The sequence below is a fragment of the Camelus bactrianus genome, chromosome 7, assembly GCF_048773025.1.
Source record: "Camelus bactrianus isolate YW-2024 breed Bactrian camel chromosome 7, ASM4877302v1, whole genome shotgun sequence".
Lineage (NCBI taxonomy): Eukaryota > Metazoa > Chordata > Mammalia > Artiodactyla > Camelidae > Camelus > Camelus bactrianus.
This window is the reverse complement of record NC_133545.1, coordinates 16,016,627-16,038,796: the sequence shown is the minus strand read 5'-3', so window position 1 is coordinate 16,038,796 and position 22,170 is coordinate 16,016,627. Positions and strand designations below refer to the sequence as shown.

At 44.0% G+C, this 22,170-nt stretch overlaps 1 protein-coding gene across 23 annotated transcripts in view; it reads right to left on the bottom strand.

Annotated features, from left to right (window-relative positions):
* LOC105063055 (solute carrier family 23 member 2) overlaps positions 1-22,170 on the bottom strand; it is a 47,392-nt gene that overhangs the window by 10,194 nt on the left and 15,028 nt on the right. For 18 of the 23 annotated variants that reach the window (XM_074367002.1, XM_074367003.1, XM_074366994.1 and 15 more), the window contains 6 exons: positions 17,145-17,304; positions 8,196-8,377; positions 7,139-7,259; positions 5,872-6,028; positions 4,800-5,053; positions 1,558-1,723 (listed from right to left, as the gene is read on the bottom strand). In XM_074367002.1, the coding sequence (XP_074223103.1) occupies positions 1,558-1,723; positions 4,800-5,053; positions 5,872-6,028; positions 7,139-7,259; positions 8,196-8,377; positions 17,145-17,304 (1,040 nt within the window). The remainder of the gene's footprint in view (positions 1-1,557; positions 1,724-4,799; positions 5,054-5,871; positions 6,029-7,138; positions 7,260-8,195; positions 8,378-17,144; positions 17,305-22,170) is intronic. The other 5 variants (XM_074367013.1, XM_074367014.1, XM_074367001.1 and 2 more) reach the window with 1 other exon arrangement.

Genomic DNA, 22,170 nt, shown 5'->3' with positions numbered 1-22,170 from the left:
AAATCTCTTAAAATAAAACATAGGGAAGCTCCTTGACATTGGTCTTGGCAATGATTTTTTTGGACATGACACCAAAGCACAAGCAACAAAAGTGAAAATCAACAAGTGGGACTACAAACTAAAAAGCTTCCGCACAGCAAAAGAAACAATCAACAAAATGAAAAAGCAACCTATGAAATGGGAGAAAACATCTGCAAACCATATACCAGATAAGGGTTTAATATCCAAAATAAACAAAGAAGTCATACAATTCAATAACAAACAAAACAAACACTTTTAAAATGGGCAGAGTAACTGAATAGACATTTTTCCCAAAGAAGACATACAGATGGCCAACAGGCACATGAAAAGATGCTCAACATCACTAATCATCAGGGAAATGCACGTCAAAACCACTGTGAGATATCACCTCACATCTTTTAGAATGACCATCATCAAAAAGACAAGAGGTAACAAGTGCTGGTGAGGATGTGGAGAAAAGGGAATCCTGTGTACTGTTCGTGGGAATGTAAACTGGTGTAGCCTCTATGGAAAACAGTGCACAGGTTCCTCAAAAAGTTAAAAATAGAACTACCATATGATCCAGCAATTCCACTTCTGGGTATTTCTTTAAAGAATATGAAAATACTAAGGCAAAAAAAATGTATTTCCCACGTTCACTGCAGCATTATTTACAATGGCCAGGATATGGATACAACCTAAGTAGCCATCAACGGGTAAATGGATAAAGAAGATGTGATATATATGAACACACACACACACACAATCTATATAAAGTTAATCCATTAAAAAGGATAAAATTTTGCCATTTATGACAACATGGATGGACCTTGAAGACATGTTAAGTAAGTCAGACAGAGAAAAACAAATAGTGCACAATATCATTTATATGTGGAATCTAAAAAAGCTAAACTTGTAAAAGTAGAGAGAGAATGGTGGTTACAAGGGCTGCTGGGCGGGGGAAATGGGGAGGTGTTCCTCAAAGAGTACAAACATCCAGCTAGAAGATGCCTAGGTTCTGGAGATCTGAGGCACAGAGTCATGGTTATAGATAACACTGTATTGTATACTTAAAAGTTGCTAAAGAAGTGGATCTTAAATGTTCTCACCACAAAAAAGAAATGGTAATTAGGTAACATGATAGAGTTGTTAGCTCAAGGTGGTAATCATATTGCAATATATACGGGTATCAAATAAACACATTGTACACTTTAAACTTACACAATGTTATATGTCGAGTGTATCTTAATAAAGCCAGGGGCAGGAGACTGGTGTGGGGGGGCACAGAGTGATTCAGGGAGAGAGACAGGAGATGGGATAGGGAGCAAGGAAAGGGCTCTGTAATGAAGTGCTTTAAGGGCCATGGAAAGGAGTTAAGACTAAATTCTAAAGATAAGGCATAAACAAAGTGTGGTCTATTCATACGATGGAATATTATTCAGCCTTAAAAAGGAAGGGAATTCTGATACATGCTACAACATGGATGAACCTTGAGAACATTACGTTAAACGAAATAAACCTGTCACAAAAGGACAAATACTGTATAATTTCACTTACCTGAGGTCCCTAGAGCAGTCAAATTCTTAGAAACAGAAACTAGAATGGTGGTTGCTAGGGGCCGAGACAGCGCCAATAAGGAGTTGTTGTTCAATTGATCCAGATTGCAGTTTTGCAAGAGAAAGTTCTGAAGGTTGGCTTCACAATTTGGATGTACTTTATTGAACTGTAGACTTAGAAATGGTAAGATGCTAAGTTTATGTTATGTGTATTTTACCACAATTAAAAATCCAAAGACAAAGGAAACTCGATAGTCATGTTAAGCAGGGGAGTGATATGATGTGATTTACATTTCAAAAAGTTCCCTCTACAAAAGTCACTTCATTATTATTAATTGATACATTTTCTTAATTAATTAGGGCAAGTTAGATTTTCTCAGCAAGCAATTATTATGGACTATGTGTAAACGATTCCTCCTTCATCTATATGGATGTTCATTAAGATAAAACTGAGATGAGGCTCCTTCCGATGGTATTTATACAGCATTAACTGGTCCAAAATCAAGAATCTTAAAAATGAGTTTTTCTCTAGTTCATTTCTATGGAGGATTAGTTGTTGTGCTAGCGTCACCACTAATTGTGGTTTGCATGGAGTTTTTCAAGTAGCTAGGAGTTTGGGAATGCTAAGGAAGTGCGTGTCACTCCCTTAGAGTGACTGTTAGATCTTGAAATAAAATTAAGTTTCTACAAAGATTTAAAAAACAAACACCACTGTGAAAAACAGGCTGTGGTCCACATCCCACCCCATCCCAGAGCCCGTCCCAGGGCCAGGCACACACAGCTATCATACAGCTAGACATCACTGACTGTTGTGCTAGTCAAGGGCTGTGTCCAGGGTTTGAGTGACAGCTACCAGTAAGACAAAATGACCTCTGACCTTGATGCATTCAGCAGCATCCTCAGAAGTTAGAGTTGAACTGCAAATGTCTGAATTTCCTGTCATAAGTCTATTATCAATGAATGTTTTTAGGTAGTTCTTGAATGTTTTCTCATCCATTTGTGTCTCCTCCCAGTCCTTAAAAGATACTCCAGTATAGTTTCAGCTTTGCAAGAAGAAAAAGTTCTGGAGATCTGTTACACAATGATGAATACACTTAATACTGCTGAGCCGTACGCTTAAGAATAAGATGGTAGATTTTACCTAATGTGCCTTTTACCACAATTAAAACAAAAAATTTTAAAGATACTCTAATGTAAACTACCTGAAGTCTATTAATGCAGAAATAAACTAGCAGATTCTGCCTTTGCCTATTTTTCTTTCCAGTCTAAGAGCTTATTTATTTAACTGTCTTCATTAGAAGACATGTGATAAGAATTAACCACATCAAAAGAGCTTTTTGTTTTGTTTACAACCCTAACAGTGAACTGTGGGAACAAAGGCATGAATCTAAGCACAACAGATCAATTTGTCAGGTTCAGCTAAATGCCCTTTGGATTTGCTGATGCTCTCATAAAAATGGTGGGAAATCTGCAATCCTTACACCACAGAATTCATCATGCACCCTGGGCCTCTTCTGATCTCAGGACTGACACCTGGGCTGGGAGCCATGACGTCCTGGAGAAGTGATAGGAGGTCTCTGGCTTCCAGTCTGATTTCTCCCCACGGGGAGAACCAAGATCAGGTCAGAGCCCATCAATGCAGATGCAACGCGGGGCCACAAGGGGGAGGTGTGACTCTAGACCAGGGTTAATCCATCTCCTATGGGGTTTGTAGCCAGCTCTGTCTCCGTACTTTCTTCCCTGCTCTCCTCCTCTAGAGGGTCTTAATTTAGAAATGATATACTAAAGAAATGCTTGTTCTGTTTACTGAACATGATTTTCTGTTCTGCATAAGATTTGTTTCCTTTAGCAGGAAAAATACTCGCTGCTTTATATTTATGTAGGTCATTCCTGTTACATTTCTGTGTGGGTCAGTGGCCCACACAGGTGAAAACGTTCCTCTCACTTGCACTAAACTTTGGGAAAACATCAAAGAGCCCACAGTGTCAAAGCACATAGAACTTGCCGTAGGGGTGGGTGCTGGCTCTGCTGTTTGCTCAGATTTTAGCTCCCACTGTGGGCCTGAGGCCCTGCAGGGTACAGAGGTGGAGAGGTCTGAGGGAGCTATCAGAAAATGCAGGGTGGGGATGTGGGTGGGGAATCTGTATTTCCCAAAGCTCACAGGACTTGTGCTGGGAAACACTGCACCTATACACTGAAGTGCATGGAAAAGCAACGTCGTAATGATATTCTTTTCTAAGTCACCTTAGAAAGCACCATCTTGAAGAATTCCTGCTGACCTTATGGGGCTTCCTGTGGAAAACGGGAGCCAGGAGAGATTTTAAGCAGAGACAAATCTGGGTTCCAGGAAAATCCTTGGGCAGCCACGTGGTAGTAAGAGTGGAGATGGTCAAGATCCTGGGAAGAGAGACCGTCCAGGACAGTGTGTGTCCAGCTGGAGATGATAAGGCTGTGGGACTGGGAAAGGAGAAGAGGACAGGAGGGCAGTAGGCGTTTTGAGAAAATAAAGGCCACTGTGAGGGGCGCAGGGCAGAGAGAAGTTAAGGATAACTTGGGTTAATTCACTAAGAAAAGGTTTACGGGGCAGGGGGAGGTAAGGGTGAGGGCATGTACTGAGTATCACAGAGGCCATACTGAGTGTGAGGTACCCTTGGGACATTCAGGTGGAGGTGACCAGGTGGCCACAACCAAGAAAGTCAAGTACGGTAAGCAGGGGAATGGCTCCTCAAAGACGTCCATGCTCTAATCCCCAGACCTGTATGTTCCCTTACGTGGCAAGGGGACTTGGCAGTGCGATTAAGCTCAGGATTTTGAGATGCTGAGAGTGCCCTGAATTATCCAGGTGGGTCCAATCTAATTACATGGCTCCTCATAAGCAGAGTATCTTCCCCAGCTGTGGTCAGTGGGAGACGTGACTAAGGAAGATCAGAGAGATGCACCCCTGCTGGCTTTGACAATGGAGAAAAGGGGTCATAAACAGCCTCTAGGGTGATGGAAAAAGAAGAAAATGGATTCTCCCCGGAGCCTCCAGAAAGGAACACGGCCCTGCCAATACCTCTATTGTAGCCCTGAGAGACCCATGTTGGACTTCTGACCTTCAGAGCAGAAAAACAATAAATCAGTTTGGGTTATTGAAAGCCATTAAGTTTGTGATCATTTGTTGCAGCAACAACAAGAGATTAAGACTGATGACAGATTCAGACTCCTAGCCTGTGCCCCCAGGGCCCATGTTAGCAGCCTCACCCTGGTGATGCCCAGCGCGCCGACATTCTCGCTGAAGGACGTGGTGCCGTTCCCCGTCCCCCAGGCCCCTGCCAGCAGGCAGCCGAGGCCCTCAATGCCAATGCCTCGGTTGATGGCATGCTTAGGAGGAGGTGGTGCCCCCACCAGGCGGGCACAGGCATAATAATCGCCTACTGACTCCACCACGGAAGAGATCACCCCTGCAATGATCCCAAAGACCCCAGCCAGGCTGATGGTGGGGCGGCCCCACTGTCCTGAAAATGCAATGAAGAGGGAACATTAATCCAGAAGATAACAATTCTGCTGAACTCCAAATAACTTCTTTGCCAGAGGGTTCGCTGGAAGGCTTTAAAGACTGGATAACACGTCTTCCAACCCCACAACTATCCTGAGGCTTTGTCTGGGACTCCTGCCCTACCATGCCTCCCTGAAGGTAGGTCAGATGCCCTGATCTTGAGGTCACTGTGCATAGAAAGGGCCAGCAACCAGGCCTCTTCCCAGGAAGGCCTTGATGCATTCTGAAGCCAAGATTCTTACTGAGGAAGGCGCTAGCTCCCCAGTCCATAAGGCCAGGCCAGCCCTCACTGGAGCCTGGTCATTTGCACATCCTGAGCCATGAAGTGCAGGGAAAGGAGACCAGACGTGGCCTAAGGGATGGTCTTGACCACCTGCCTGGAAATGTTCTAATTCAATCATGAGCCTCCCTTGCATGGGATCCACCAAATCCAGGAGAAGACACAAAGGTCAGCTAGGGGTTTGGGACCTCTCTGTCCTCTCCCCAGTCCCAGGCTATGGGGTCTGAGCAACATGGAGGAGCGGATGAGGCATGTGGGCCAGCTTGGAGTAGGTCTGGGAGTGGAAGCCTTTGGTCTACCACCCCCACAGGGCTCTTAGGACAACCCAAGGGTCTCTTCTTCTCTTAGGGGGGTCTCTCCCCAGGGCCTGTCCCTCCTTGTCAGACCCCTGAAGGCGATCTCTCCCTGGCTCTATTTAACCCTCCCTCCAGTGCTCACCCGCCTGCGCCGTCCTGGGAGACGTGTCCCAGGCAAGATGGGCCCCATCTTCTCGTTACCTGGGTAAGGGAGACGAAACCAAGGAGCCTGGTTCAGGACGTTGCCTTTGGTGTCAGTTCGGGCGAGGTACCCGTAGGCTGTGGGTACCGAGGGGAGGGCGTTGGTGACGGTGAGCACAAAGCAGAGCAGCCAGGAAATGCAGAGCCCCATCAGCACCTGCCAGAGGGAGGTGCCTTCACACTCGCCCCACCCCGCCAACACCTCCCACGGGGGCCGGGCAAAGCTGGGAGTCAGCAAAGCTCTTTCAAATGAGGAAGTGTTGGGTTACGAACACTGTCAGTGACAACAGGAATCTGCTGTGTCCGTGGATAACTAGTGTATTAAAGGAACATACAGAATAAACCACGGGGACACCCTGTGTCAAGTAGAGGCAGAAATGTCTAGGAAAGTGGACACGGCCTGGGTCAGAAGGAGTGCAGTCTGGCTCCCTTTCTGCTCTTTGCTGGTCACATGACCTTGGGTCAAACCCTCTGGGCCTCAGTTTCCTACACAGATAATGGGAATTACAACCATTGTTCTGCAAAACCTGAAGCAGGATTTCTTAAAACAGGGTCTTCAGATATACTGATTTTTAATCTCTGGTGGTGGAACCCCCAACCCTCTATTTTTAGCAATGTCCCCAAGAGATTGTTACGCACACTGAATTTTAGAACTACTGGCCTACAGGGTTGTTGAAGGGTCAATGAGATCATTATGTGGATCATTACTGACAAAGCGGAATGTAATTTACAGATAAATGAAACCTGAAAACACATTTTGTGGTTTGCAGCTGTACCTGCTTGACAGTGAGGACCAAATTCAACAGAGATGGCTCTGAAAGGGAGGTGTCACCATCATCCCTGGGTATTTGGATTACCCATGGGCTAGTGAGAAAAAATCTGGCCTAAGCAACCTGGCCTTTAGTTTTGAATCCTTAGTGGTGAGCCTGGCGGTCTCCCGGTGCCATGCTATGAGGACGGCCAGGAACACGAGAAGCCTGTCCCACACTGGTGCCCAGGGCAGCAACCTAGGGCGAGCTCTCTGCTCCTGGACGAGAAGCACTGAGGAAAGAGCTGGGACATTACATACACGGCATTACACCTGTGGTCAGGGGGCTCCCACTGCCCTCAGGGTGCGGGGTGAGACAGGGGGATTAAGAGAGGCTGAGGAGGTGAGGCCACTGCAGGTGGAAAGCATGTGACTTGGGGGCATCTGGGAATGCAAAAGGCTGCCCTCCCTCTCCAGGTGAGTCGACTATGAATGGCAGAGGGTGGGAGTGCTTCTTACAGGGAAGACCTGAAACAGGTAGAACTTAGAGGTGTGACACTTCTTCTCTCGTCCGTAAACGGGCACAGGCACCGCGATGCTTTTCAGGTACTGAGAAAACAGCACGATGAGGAAGACAGTCCTGAAACAGAAACAAACCACACCCAACCTGGCGAGCTGGGGCTTGTCCTGAGTGAGGGTCTGGGAAGCTGGGCCACCACGTGTCTCTGGGACGGGGCAGGGGGCACAGGTGCTGTGCTGGGAGGGTCCCCACATAGGCCCCACTCTTCAGTGGGCTCTGAAAAGGTAGGCGGGTCCTTTTCAGAAGCTGCTGGTGTCTGAAGAGGAGCAGTGAGGGGACCACGCCCTTGGAGCCTAAGAGAAATAAGCAGGGCAGCCGGACAGAGTCAGCAGTTAGAGCCAGTGAGGCCAGAGTCAGAGACCATTTGCTCGTCCAGGTCGTCCTGCAGGTCCTATGATCAGACCACAACGGACAGAGCGAATGAGCGCGTCCTGTGTCATCCTCAAGTCCCTTAAAGCTCAGTTTAAGTGCTGAAGGCCTCTTTTTCCAGGAAACCTTCTTGACCACCCCCTAAGCTGGCTGTCACCACTCCGTCCCCTGAACAAGCACGGCAGTCTGTGACTCTCATCACTGTCTCCTGGTGTCACAGGTACTTAGATCCACATCTTATCCCTTTCCCACACTACAAAGTGCTGAAGAGCTGGGGCCATGTCTTTGCACCCTTCCCAGGTTCCGGAAGTTTACAAGCGTTTGCTCAGTGAAAACCTAGGAGGCAGGGGACAGGCGCATCAGCTTTCTGTGAACACTATACTAAGTGTGTTTATACACTGCTTGCGATGAACTCATTTCCTGTGAGTACTAGTAACATAATAAATAGCGACAATACATTATAAGTAGCCATTTCACTGATTTTTTTTTTCACTGCTTTTTAAGGTATAGTTCAGGGAAGTTATTTGTAAACCACAAGAGTTTGCCAATGTCCAGGACTCATTATTCTTACTGGGTAATCTTCCGTCAAAGAACTTAGATGATCCTCCCTCCCCGGAGAGAACTTACGTGGCGGCAATCCCCCAGTGGATCCCAGCGTCACTGCCCGCAGTATCAAAGAGAGGCAGGGCCACCAGGGCGATGGTCGGAGCAACCGTCAAGGGGCCAATGAAGCGCATGAGAAAGCCAATGAGGCCAGAGAAGCCCACCAGCATCTGGACACAGGAAGCGACCATGATGGCTCCCTGCAGCTGAAAAGGGAGTGTGGGCTCAGCACCTGAGAGCCTGCAACAAGGGCCAGGGCCTCAGTCTGACCCAGGCCACCGGGACTGGTGGCAATTTCGGCGTCAGTGCAGGGGCAAAACTGGACCCCAAAGGGACTGAGGGAAGGAGAGCTCTGACCTCACTCCTCTCTCCAGTCCTGTATTTCCAACCGCCTGTTGGACATTTTCACTTAATGTGAAGTTTTTCAGGAAGTAGTCTTCAAGATGATTTATTGTTCATAGTGATGCTGCTGATGACGCATAATACATAACACTGGCATCACCCAGTAGCGTACTGAACAACTTGCCGCTTTATTTTTCTCTGTTTCCCTACTTTCCGTTGCAGGGGTGGGCAAAGGTTTTCTGTAAAGGACCAGAGAGTGGAGAGCTGAGGCCCTGTGGGCCACACAGGCTGAGGCGAGACTTTTCCAGGTAAGATGTGAACAAGTGAGCCTGGCCGTGTCCCAATACAGCTCCACCGGTAGGCACACGGAAATCTGAATTTCATGTAATTTTGACATGTCAGCAAGTATTATTATTCATTTGATTTTTTTGACAGTTTAAAACATAAAACTGTCTTCAGTTTGGGGGCTGTATAAAGAACAGACAACTGGCCAGATGTGGCTCATGGGTTGTAGTTTACCAACCTCAGATCTCTTGGACTGACTGAGTTTACTTCTTTTTCACTTTACTAACTTGGGTGTTTTACATTCTGTTTTATCCCTGAAAACTTTCCTTACTTTGAAGTCTGCTCTTTCTGGAAAGAAAGAAGTGTGACTCCTGTTTTCTTTTGATTAGTGTTAACATGGAATACTCTCCATCCATTTACTTTTAATCGATATGTATCTTTATATTTAAAATAGGTTTCTTCTGGACAACATGCAGTTGGGTCTTGTTTTTTGATCCACTCTGACAATCTCTTTTAATCAGTGCGTTTAGACCAAAGGTGCCCAAAGTGATTAGTGATATCTTGGATTAATATCCACCATATTTGTTACTGTTTTTTATTTGTTGTTCGTGTTCTTTGTTTCTAATTTTGTCTTCCACTCTTTTTCTGCCTTTTGTGGTTTTTGAGTTTTTTATATGATTCCATTTACTCTCCTTTCTTGGCATATCAGTTATCCTTTTTTTCCCCTGTAGTAGTTGCCCTAGAGTTTGCAATATACATTTACAACAAATCCAAGTCCACTTTCAAATAACACTATACTACTTTATGAGTAGTGTGAGTACCCTACAGTAACAAAACAATCCTAATTTCTCCCACCTAGTCTTTGCACCACTGCTGTCATTCATATCACTTTTATATAAGCATATATAAGTATGTATACTTTTAAAAACCACCATAATACTGAAAGGTGAAGCTTAAACTGGTCTAATGTGTTTTTTAAAAAAAAAATGAGCTGGCCATTTCCTCCCAGAGTTTTCTACTTTTTCCTTCACCGTATTCTTAAAATATAATCATTGTTTATTTGTCTTCTCCATTACTGCTTATACCCTAGTAAGTAACAACATTCCTATTGGTCCTGTATTTGCATCACATTAGTATTGTGATGTACAGTTGGACCACTAACCATCAGTAGCTTCAAGACTTGTAATGTGTGTGATCAAATATAACTCAGTGAAACATGGAAAATCTACCTTAAAGTCCAATAGGCTGGCTCAGTGAATTAAACCAATTAGTCAATTAATAAAATGAGGTTGAAACTTCGAAGAACTCCCCCTGACTTACAGCTCTGGTGAAAAACACTGGGCCAGCAGATGGAGCTGAAATGCCACAGATAAGACTCTGGGTTGGGCTCCCTGTGGGACACCTGGAAAAATAGCGGAGGCCCCTGTTTTGGATCTGAACAAGAGGAACCCCTATTCTAGGCCCTGTGATTTTTTTGTTGTTGGTGGGGGAGGTAATTAGGTTTACTTCTTTATTCTTAGAGGCGGGACTGGGGATTGAACCCAGGACCTTGTGTATGCTAAGCATGTGCTCTGCCACTTGAGCTACACCCTCCCCCTAGGCCATGTGTTTTAAAGCAGGAGTTGGCAAAATTTTTCTGTAAAAGGCCAGACAGTAAATATTTCAGGTTTTTGTGGATCACATGTAGTTTCTGTCACATTCTTTTCCTTCTCTTTTTTTTTTTTTTTTTAAGCAACCTTTTAAAATACAAAAACCATTCTTAGTTGGCGAGCAGTCAAAAAACAGACCACAGGTTGGGTTTGGTCCAAGAGCCATAGTTTGCTGACTCCTGCTTTAGAGGAGACTCCATATAATCACAAACACAAAAATAAACAGTAAATGTATTAACAAAGACATGAGCGTGTCAGTCGCTTGGAATCCTGTGCCCAATGCAGACACAGCGTGACCCATGTCCCTGAACATCCGCCTTCACTACCAATGCCATGGCCTCAGAACACAAGGTAACTGCCTCTGCATGTGGTGAAGGTTTGTAGCACTGCAGTGTTGAGACAGACACGACATTAGAACACAGGAAGGATTCAAGCAGCAGCAGTGCTTACATAGAAGAGACAAATTAACTTGTCAGATCTTTCTTCTTGGATAGTATAAAGGCAAGAGATTCTTGCATAAGAAATTATAGTTCTCAGTAGGGCTGAGTGAACGGGAAAGCCTGACCCTGGCATCTAGCAGAGCAGGGCAAGAAAACTGATAGAATTTATATTTTACGGCAGGACAAGAAAAAATTAAACATAAAATTCTGTTTGTTTGGGCCTCCTCCCTCCCTAATGTGCGGTGTGCACATTACACATTAACCAGAGCTCCTCAAAGCTGGGAGTGCCTGCTCAACCAGAAAGATCAATTTTTCCCCTTTCTTCTGACGCTAACAATGTAACTGCTTAAGAGAACAGTGTTCTTTCCCAGCTCTGCAGAGGGTCCTGGTGACTTGTACGTGCCTACCTGGACCATAGATCCTTGGTGAACTTTGTGTAATATATCAGTATGTCATTTTGGTGTACGATCCTTTGTCTCAAAAATCTATGACTCTGCCTTCGATTCCCAGTTCTCAGATCCTTCTGAGAAGCTGCTTCCTGGGTTATAATCCTCAGTTTGGCTTGAAAAAAATTCCTTTTTCTTCTTCTTAACTTGGTAGCTAATTGAATTTTTGTTGACAAACCCCACTTATTCTTTGCTTAGTTTTAGTTTGGATTTATCAAAGCCAAATACTGGCTCCCTGGAAGAGAGCAGGAAAGAAAACAAACCCCAAAAAGCCTCAAACCACGTGTGTTTTGTGATTCATGTTACTGATGATGTAATAAAGCTAGACTGCACTGAAGGAAAAACACACCTGCTTTGGAAAAGGTGGTACAACACATGGCATTTGGAGACTGGTCAGTTGACTTGGTAAATATCCAAGGCCCACCAGCGTGACAAATGAAATTCTTAAGTATATCTTCATCTGGAACTACATGGAAAAGTTCTTTAAAGATTAAAAACCCCTGTTAACTCTGGGACCACCCTGCGAGAAAAGGAAGCACAAGGACTTGATAGATCACTGAAGGCCGTCCACACCTGGGCGCACTGCTGGACTGTGTATCAGAGCACAGGCACGTGCAGAAAGACTGTTTTTGAAAGGGAAGAAGAGCAGAAGGTTCTGGCTGAAATTCACAAGCTATGGCTCAGACTGGTCTCAGATTGGTATCCTTATCAGCACGGTGCTCCTGAGATACCAGCATGTCGGTGGTTGTGTCCACGCTGAATGAGGACTGACCCCGGCAAAAGCCCCGGCAAAGGGGGCTTCAGCTCTGCTGTGGGGTGTTTGGTGCAGATGTGGCCCAGAGCAGCTACCCAACCAGTCTCCCTTTGAAAGACCAGGCTTAACTAGTCTGCTACTGGGCACTATTTCGAATCAGACCCCTACTGAATGGCACCAAATAATCACAAGATCAGAGGTGTCTCTTCAAATCTTAAGTGATTTCAGAAAGACACTCAAATAAGGAAGGGGCTGATCAACAGAATTTGATGATTAAAAGGAAGTAATTATATTCAGGAAAAGAAAAGACAGTCACACAAGGAGGGGTTCACAGGATCCATGAGCAAGTGACAGTCCCCCCTCTCCTGGATGGACACTCCTCACTAGATAACCTAACTATCAACACGACTTGAATCCCACTATGCAGGTCTCTGAATTTAAAAAGCACTGGTTGGAGGGAGAGGTTACAGCTCAGTAGCAGAGTGTCGGCTTAGCATGCACAAGGTCTTGGGTTCAATCCCCAGTCCCTCTGTTAAAAACAAACAAATAAACCAACCTGATTACCTCCCCTCCCCAAATTTTTTTAAATAAATGAATAAAAAGCACTAGTTGGTGTCTTGCTGATGGTGCTGCTCATCCACCTGAGAAAGACTGAGACTGGAAGAAAGTAACATTTCAAAAGAAGGACCTTGCTGGAGGAAGGAAGGCAAGGCTAAACGCAGCCAGTGGAATGAGTTACGTGTGATGTGACTGGCAGTGCACATGTAAACACCCAGAGTCATCCCTTCAGACTTACACAGCCTCATGGGCTGTGGCCACTGAAGTAGCCGTTTGGTCTGGCAAGTGGCCCATATAAGGCTCTAATGAAATTTCACCTTTTGTGGGACAGGACTTTATTGTCAAATCTCAAATCCTGGTGGTTCACATCGACGCCCCTTAAAAAAGAAGAGGGAAGTATGATTTTGAACGTAGGGCCCACGAGATGGCACCTCAGGCCACAGGCCATGCACACGTGGGCTCACCCACCTCTCTCTGAAGCCACATGTGTTGCCTAGGATGACCGAGGCTGCCAACAGCAATGTGCATGTGAGCCTTTGGTGGGAGAATATGAGGGTAAGTGTCCCATCACAAAGCTGGCAGGCTGCCTTTACTGGGCAGTCCACAGAGCATGGGAGGTTTTAACACTTTTTAAAACTGGTATTGACAGTTTTTCTGGTTTGAGCTATGTCTATCTTGCAACTGAAGCCCTGGCCCCATTACTAGAAAGAGACTAGCAACCCAGATTGCCTACCAGCACGAATATCAAATTATATATCAAACAGTCCAAGGATCATTTTTTGCAGCATGAACAGGACAGGAGTAGACCAAGAAATACAGTATCAAGCGGTCTTTTCTTATTTTATATCATTTCCCCAAAGCAGTGAAATTACTGCAAAATCAGAATGTGTGCTTGAAGCAACAAAATGTGAGTGACGAAAGCTCAGAAGACAGGCTTTTCAGGGTAGGATAGTGTAAGATCCAGCTAAACGTGGGGCACAAAAATGAGTCACCAGTGGAACAATTTGTAAAGGACAGGATGGGAAATACAAGGGTAAGAAACCCTATTTTCCCAGGAGCAGGCATTTGGTTGTGTTCCCTGAGACAGGAATAACAGGAATCAATCTAATTTGACTTACTGGAATTCCGATGGGATTTATGGGCCAGATTGGGAAGTCTGGTGCTTTCAGGAAGCATCGTACCCAGTGCAGAGGCTGCAGTGACAATATACTTGTTAAATCATTTGAAAGTATCCTGGGGAAGGACACTCATAAAGGGTTTAACAGAGTTACTTTCGCTGCCCATTATTAAAGGCCAACAGAGAAAGACTCAATCATCTCCTTCAATAGGAGGAAGGGGATGGGTTAAGAAGAGCTCCCAGTGGGCAAGCAGGAAGATGGCAGCAGAAAGAACAGGAGTCATCAAATTATTGTTTCAAGAAATGCTAATTTTTCCCTTTGCATTTAAAATGCTGGAAATATGAAAATGATTTCTTAGCCATATTTCTAAATACATCTTCAATCTAGGATGAGGGGTGCTAGCATCAGAGTTGATTCTACCAAACTGAAGCACATCTATTAAGACTAGACCAGGAATATACTGGGCTGTACGGGATGGACAATGAGGAGTGAGCACTGTGGAAGCAGCCAGTTCCTATCATGATGCTGGCATATTTAGGACGTGGTCTGTTGTTTGAACTTTTGTATAAGATTAAAATGGGTCATGGGCTAATTATGAGTTCATATAGGTCATTTACATGATACTCAATGAAATGAAAATCATGGAAATAATGATAAATGACAAAGTTTATATTGGGATATCCAATATAAACCTCCAATCACCAGCTAATGTGATACACGGAGGAGCAAAAGAGACCCCAGAGGGTCAAACAGAACTACAGGATGAGGACAGACAATAACAGTTAACTCTGAATCATTCAGTAGCATCATAAAAGAAAGATACAAGTTTACCATCATGCACTTACCAGAGTGGCTAAAATGAAAAAGATAGAAAATATTGGTGAGAATGTGGAGAATCTGGAACTCACACACAATGCTGGTGGGAGTGTAAACGGGAGCATCCACTTTGAAAACGTATTTGCTAGTGTTTACTTAAGTTGAACATATAAATACTGTGATGGTGAATTTTATGTGTCAGCTTGACTGGGTTGAGGGATGCCCAGATAGCTGATAGAACATTATTTCTGGGTGTGTCTGTGAGGGTGTTTCCAGAGGAGATTAGCATTTGAATTGGTGAACTGAGTAAAGCAAATGGCCCTACCCAATGTGGGTGAGTGCCATCCAATCCTTTCAGGGGCCCAACAGAACCAAAGGGCAGAAGAAGAGTGAATCGCTTTCTGCTTGAACTGAGACATCACTTTCTCCTGCCCTCAGCTGTCAGCACTCCTGGTTCTCAGGCATTTGGAATCAGATCAGGACTTACACCATTGTTCCTCTGCCCCCACCCCACCCCAATGGAATGTTTTGTCATTTCTATTCCTTCTCATTGCTCAAATATGGGTAAGAATAGGAATCTTGTTGCCATGTCTCCTTTTCCTTCCTCTTCCTTTATCATTCACATACTGAGGATGTGACACTTACTGTAGCCGCGAGGCTGTGAGGATGCTGAATGTGGACTGGGTCCACAGCCCTGACTCAGGAATTTCCTTGGTCTAGTTCTAGTGAGCTTGGGGGAGGCAATTCTGAAGTCAGTAAGTGAGGGCTATATTCATGCCGGAGTACTGCCTTGTACTGGAACCCCATCATCATACAGTGTTATGCAACTCTGCCCTGCTCCAGAGGAAGTGGTCCTTAGCCTAGCTCCAAGCCTACATCTTTAAGGTCAAGCTGGGAGGCAGATGGTTAGCCTTCTTAGAGATCTCAAGTGACCTTCACTCTCTCATATGTACCCCAACCATGGGCGATCCTTGACCCCCCACCCCTTATGCTGAGTGGGGATGTTGGGGTTTAGAAACTATCAAGTCTATTACTGTCCCTGAGGGTGTGGCAGAGCTGTCTGCCAAGAATGCTGTGTGCTGGCTTCCTTATCTGTCGCTGAGATAAGCCAACCTGGAGCATGGCCAAATTTCAGAGGCTGCTCCAAGACCACTAGTTTCTTTCCCCTAATGATACAACTGAATTTCATGACAGATAAGCAAAAAGGCACAACTGTACAAAGTGGGCAGACTCTATTCACAACAGCCAAGACGTGGAAACAAAAGCTAAATGTCCATCCATAGATGACTGGATAAAGAAGTTGTGGTATATATATACAATGGAATACTACTCAGCCATACAAAGAATAAAATAATGCCATTTGCTGCAACATGGATGGACCTAGAGATGGTCATTCTAAGTGAAGTAAGCCAGAAAGCCAGAAAAATATGATATCACTTCTGATATCATATCCACATATGATATCACTTATATGGAAAGAAAAAAAGACACAAATGAACTCGCTTACAAAACAGAAACAGGTGCACAGACACAGAAAACAAACTTACGGTTACCAGTGGGGAAAGGGGGTGGGAAAGGATAAATTGGGAGTTCGAGATTTGCAGATACTAACTACTATATATAAAATAAATAAACAAAAAGTTTATACTGCATAGAACAGGCAACTGTATTCAATATCTTGTAGTGACCTATAATGAAAAAGAATATGAAAACGAGTATCTGTATGTATATATATGACTGCAACATTATGCTGTACACCAGAAATTGACACAACATTGTAAACTGACTATACTTCAATTAAAAAATAAGGGGGGGGGCAGACTAAGCGGACAGTACCCACTAACAAAATGGTACTGAGTCAGGCCTGCTCCCACCCATTGGTTTTCCATTAATCTGAGCCTACTCTGGGTATCTGTCGATATGGCACTTGTGCATCAATGAAAAACTTAGAAGAATGTCTCAAAAACTCTTCAGTACTCAGTAGCTATGATCTACTGCTGCCACCACCACCATCATTATCATCATCATCACTGTGATGTGTCTCTCTTCTCTTGCCAATCCCAGCACTTAGCACATCACTTGGCATCTGGCAAGTATTCAACTAATGATGTTTGATGACTTAATGCAACACAGGAGTAATACCCCAGCCCTCTCTGCCTCTCAGGACTGGCTGGAGAAATGCCTGAGCTCTTCCTCTTTGAAAGATGTGACTGTTTCCAAGTAAACCTATTTTCACTCTCCATCCATTCCACTCTGGCAGCCCCAATCCCTGTATGCTCATTATCCTGTTTTATTTTCTTCATTGCACTTATAATTCCCTGAAATTTTCCTTTTCTGTTTACTTATCAGAGTATTTCTCTCTCCCTCCCACCCTTCCCCACCATTTACATACACTAATGTTAGTTCCATGGGGCAGAGTCCTTGTCTGTCTTATACAGCAGTATCTTAAAGCCTAGAATCTTGCCTGGCAGTTAACTGAGTAATAAATGCTGAACAAATGAATCAACTCAGGAGCCCCTGTTGAGGATCACTCCATCCCTCTCCCCCACCCTCTTGCCCCATTACCTCTCGGATCCTCTTCTGCCATTCCTCAGTGAATTCAGGAGAGCTGGTGTTCACCAGGCTGGCATTGAGTGTCCATGTGGGGCACTTCCAAGTGGGAAGGGACAGCATAGCCACGGAAGGTGCCACAAAAGCAAATGTCCCTCCCTGGAGAATGGGAAGCCTGGAGAAGGGGAAAGGAAGCAGTTACCCATAAGCTCCTTTAGCACTGGTCTGTCACTGGCCAGAATGGGGACCTTTTAATCCCAAATCCTACCTTGGTTTCAAGGCAACACATGGCCCCTGCTGTTCTCACTTTACAGGGAACTCTCGCCAAGCCCCAAGTTAGACCCATGAACCCTGCCACTCTTCGAACAGGCAGGAGACGTGGGAGGGAAAGACAAGCAGACTTAACCCCAGTCTTGGAGCTGCAAGCCCAGGAGGAGGGAGTCAGATGGTGGGAAGCGATCCGGGGGCAGCACAGAGCACAGGGAGCACACTGAGTGGGCGTCACTGTCTACCCTCGTCCCAGAGAGTCTTCCCCAGACCCCAGGATTGAAGCACAGCTCACACATGTGGAGTTTCTTCACTGACAAGAGATGCACAGCCTGAAATCTGGTTGCAAAATTAACAGCAATCCCAGACTTCTGCCTTCAGGCTCCTTATTATCACATGAACTAAACAGGTTTGAGGTCAATTATCAGGGTGTGTCCCCCATCCAGGCCCTTCTCACTCCTGGCGAGGGTCTCACTCTGGCCTCTGTGAGAACTTTCAGTTGTACCTGCCCCCACTGCACTTGTCTCCCTTCAAGGTGAACACAGCCTGAAGAGTGGACCTCCAACAGTCTTCTCTTACTAGCAGCTATCCAGGCTAACCTGGTCTACTCGCTCTGGACTTTAGAATTTGGGGCTGGGGGGATGGAACAGGGGGACCTCGGCCTCTTGCTTGCATTTGTCACGATAGCACACCCAATTCAGGTACTTTTTCTTAACAATACTAGAAGGATTTTTTCTTTTTAGAAGGGTATTTTTGAACACAGGATTCCATGAAGACTTAAAGGGCTATTCTTAAGAATGACAGAACACATTTAATTTAATAAAGATATAAAGTATATGAAAGAGTTTTGCTGCCTAAGTGGCCTTCGTCCTGGCTGGAACATAGGAATCAGTGATGTCTGGGCATCACCCTCAGATGAGTTAGTCGGCTTGTTGAGGAGGTGCACCCAGGCATGGGGTGGGTGGAGCTTAAAGCTCTAATGTCAGCCAAGACTGAGAACAACTGATCTAGATTCAAAGATCTAGACCCATAAGTCTCCAAAATAGACTGGAATATATGGCACACCTAGAGCAGGAACACATGGGTGGCAGAATGGGTATGTATGAATCATATTTTTAACTAAAAATTATGAATCTAAGTATCCTGACACAGAAGGGAAACATGCTGTACTTATGTCATTGCAAAATCTCTTTGAGCTTTTAAAATGAACATAGAAATCTTTGCATATCATATGTACAGAGACTACATAATACAAGACTTGTGTTTTCATTTTTTGCTGTAATTCCATATGCATGTTTTATTCATTCAGTAAGTATTTACTGAGGACATGCTATGTGGGAGGCACTTGTTGCCAGGTACTGGGGACACCATGGTGAGTGAGACAAAACTCCCACTCACATTCTAGTTACACACTTCTCTGTTAGCCCTGGTACTAACAAACCCATCATTTACAGTGATTTACTCTCAGGGATTCTTAACCACCTTATGATTATGCTTACAAACACTCCACCACTCTATGCCGTTGTCTCAGCCCTTTCAGTATTACTGGGTTCTGTGGGGGCAGGGATTATTATTTTTCTTTCCCATCCCTCCAGCACTGCTGCAAAAAACCTACCTACAAACGTTGGGTTTTATAATTTTATTTTATTTTTTAGTTTAATATGCATATAATGAAACCCTAACACGCATTAATTTGCATTTCATTAAGTCATAAAAGATGTGCACTTTGTGATTTGTGTGATTTTATGTCTGTTTTTCTTTGTCTATAAACTGTCTACTCATTACACAGAATTTGGACACTGTCAAAATGTATTTATAACAGTTCTTACGATAGTGAGCTTTATTTTTGTTGAAAAGTGTTTTCTGTTATTGTATGCTGGAATTCATCCCCAACTTAGAAATAATGCTTAAGGGACCATTTCAAAATTTTCAAATAGTTCAGCCCTTTTCTAACTCTGTTCATGTTATTTTCTTTCAAGATTACATGCAGTTGGGATAAGGTGATATATGAACTTTCTACTTTTTGTAATTGCTAAATGTTTTATGCTCAAGGGCAAGATGAATTTTTCCCACTTATTTACTAGAGTGTATTCCTGTGTCCTACCTCTAAACTCACACAATGTATCAATAATTTCTTTCCATATCATTCTATACTCAGACCTTCCAATCCCATTTTCCGTCCATTCTTCTCCCCCTCCCCACCTCGTTTTGTTAGTTAACATTCCTGTTTCTTTCTCATAACTTCTTATTGGTACCCTTTTGAGAAAGAGAGATCTACACATATTTCTTGCATTTCTGCTTTTATGCACTTTCCTGGCACATGTTTGGGACACATGCATTCCGTAGTAGTATTCGGTTTTCATTGTTGTATGTATCTTTTACCTTTTATGGTGACCTTAATGTGTATCTCAGTGCTCTTTTTAATTTCACAATTAATTTCATCTGCTAGTGTGATGGAAATTCCTATTTTTAAAAATTTCCCGTGAGTATGATTCACCATTATTATATATGCGCCTTCTGACTTAAATGTCTCTCTTGTAAACCAGAGACTGTTGATTTTTAAAACGCAAAGAGCCATTTGAAGCATGTCCAGCGTGGCCCTGTCATTTTATAGAAAGGAGGTTTGGAGTCCAAGATCATAATGTTAACCACGATGAGTGCTTGGGTTTCCTCACTTATCAGCACTGCCCTATGACATGAGTTAAGAGTACAGTGTGGACCAAAGGTGGGTTTGAACCTGGCTCTACCTTATCAGTTGTGTGACCTGGGTATTTACCCAACTTCTGCTCGCCTCAGTGTCCTCTTTGATAAAAATAAAAATAATAGTGCTCTCCCCAAGGAGTAGCTGTGAATAAAATATGTGTAAATAATTAGCACAATGCCTGGGGCAGACACAAGCCCAACAAATAGATTCTGTCATTATTATTCCCTCTGAGATGTGTGGGGAAACTTCTGGAAAAGGTAGTACACATCAAAACGTTTTCTTAATGTTTCCTCAAATAACAGATGTTACAGTATGGGCTGCTTGTTTTTGTTTTTTTTAACTTCTGTTTGGCATTTCCATTTCTTGCAGGTTGTTCCCTAAGATTTGTTTCCCTGTCCATCCTCCTCTTCCCATAACCCTTCACCATCTCATCTGTATGCTCGAGTCTAAAGAAGAGAAAACACCCCACCATCTTCTTTCACAACAATGACTTGCATGTAAAATGTCAAAATCTGCAGTCTCAGGAATATCTCTTCAATGTTTGACAGGACTGGTAGTTTAGGTTGGCAAAGCCACAGAAATGTGTCTGTCAGGGGGTAAGGTCAACATCTAAGTTTTGATAGTGTTTTAAAGCTACACAGCACTTTCGTATCAGTATCTCAAGAGACTTCAGGGTGGACAGACAATACTGCATTGTCTGTGTCTAAGGAAACTCATACTGCAGGGAGGTGCCAGTGGCAGGGTTCATCTGGGAAGTGGAGAGCCCTGATCAGAAAGTCTGAGTCATGGGGCCGAACTGCAACAGTATGTTTGTTGTAAGAACAACTGATAACTGACATGGGGTAAGAAAAAACTACTTGAAGAGTGTATGCTAATGATTAGGTGGGAAATCTTTCTCCTTTCTTGGTAGTCCCATTTTGGCCCATAAAACAGAAACACCTAATGTTTTGTAAGTATTGGGAAGTCAAGCTTCAACCCTTCTCTCTGAGCTCTCATGTACTCTTGATAAAATATTATTCATAACGCTGTTAAAGACATTAAGGCAGATTTTATTCAAGGGGGGCTACGCTACAATGGGGTTTTGTAATAGGGGAGAGAGATCATGTTCAACTCCCAGTACAAGGAAAAATAGGAATTTATAGCCAAGGAGCAGGGCAAGGTTCAATGGATGGAAAATTACTAAGCAGAAATATCAAAGGTAAGGAGAGGATTCTTGCTGAAGGCAGGCCAAGGTGATCAGACACGGTGGAGAATGAGGAACACCTCTCTACGGTGGAGAGTGAGGGTGGGGATTCTGGCTACAGTGACTGGGCAGGATTCTTGCAAAAACTGGACAATGCAAAGACCAACATGGAAGGTCAAAAGTCAAGCCTAATTGAACAGCTGTCTATTGGATTCAGCAGTATGATGATCACAGCGGATCTTGTATGTTAGACACTATGACTAAATAGATCTCCCCCAGTTACATGATAAACAGACAGAAAACTCAGCACAACTTGGGCCTGTACAATATCCTGCAGCAGAAGCAGGAAGGTTACACAACGCTTTAGGCTTCTTAAAGCCACACAGGAAACTAGAAGGCAATGGAACGATGCTTTCAAAATTCTGAAAGAAAATTATTTCCCACCTAAAATTCTACACCCAGCCAGGCTGTCAATCAAGTGTGAGAGCAGAATCACGATATTTTCACATATGCAAAGTCTCACCTCCCAAGCACTCTCTCAGGAAGTTACGGGATAACTGTGTTCCACCAAAAAAAGAGGAAGACATGGGAACAAGAGATCTAGACTTGAAAACTGATGCGAAGGGAACAGCCAGGGTAAGGGTAAAGAGGCATCTCAGGATGATACATGTAATGTGTACCAGGTAGCAACTGTTCGGACAGCAGCAGGTCACAGAGCCTCAGGAGGCAGTTCATGGAGAGGATGAAGCTGACAGGCTACCTGATGTGACAAAATTATTAAGTAGAGATTTAGGCAACAGGCAGGGAGTTTAGAACCGAATTAAAAACAGATAGAAATTTGCATACATTAAAAACAAGAAAAATATTAATTCCAGGGAAAATAAAAA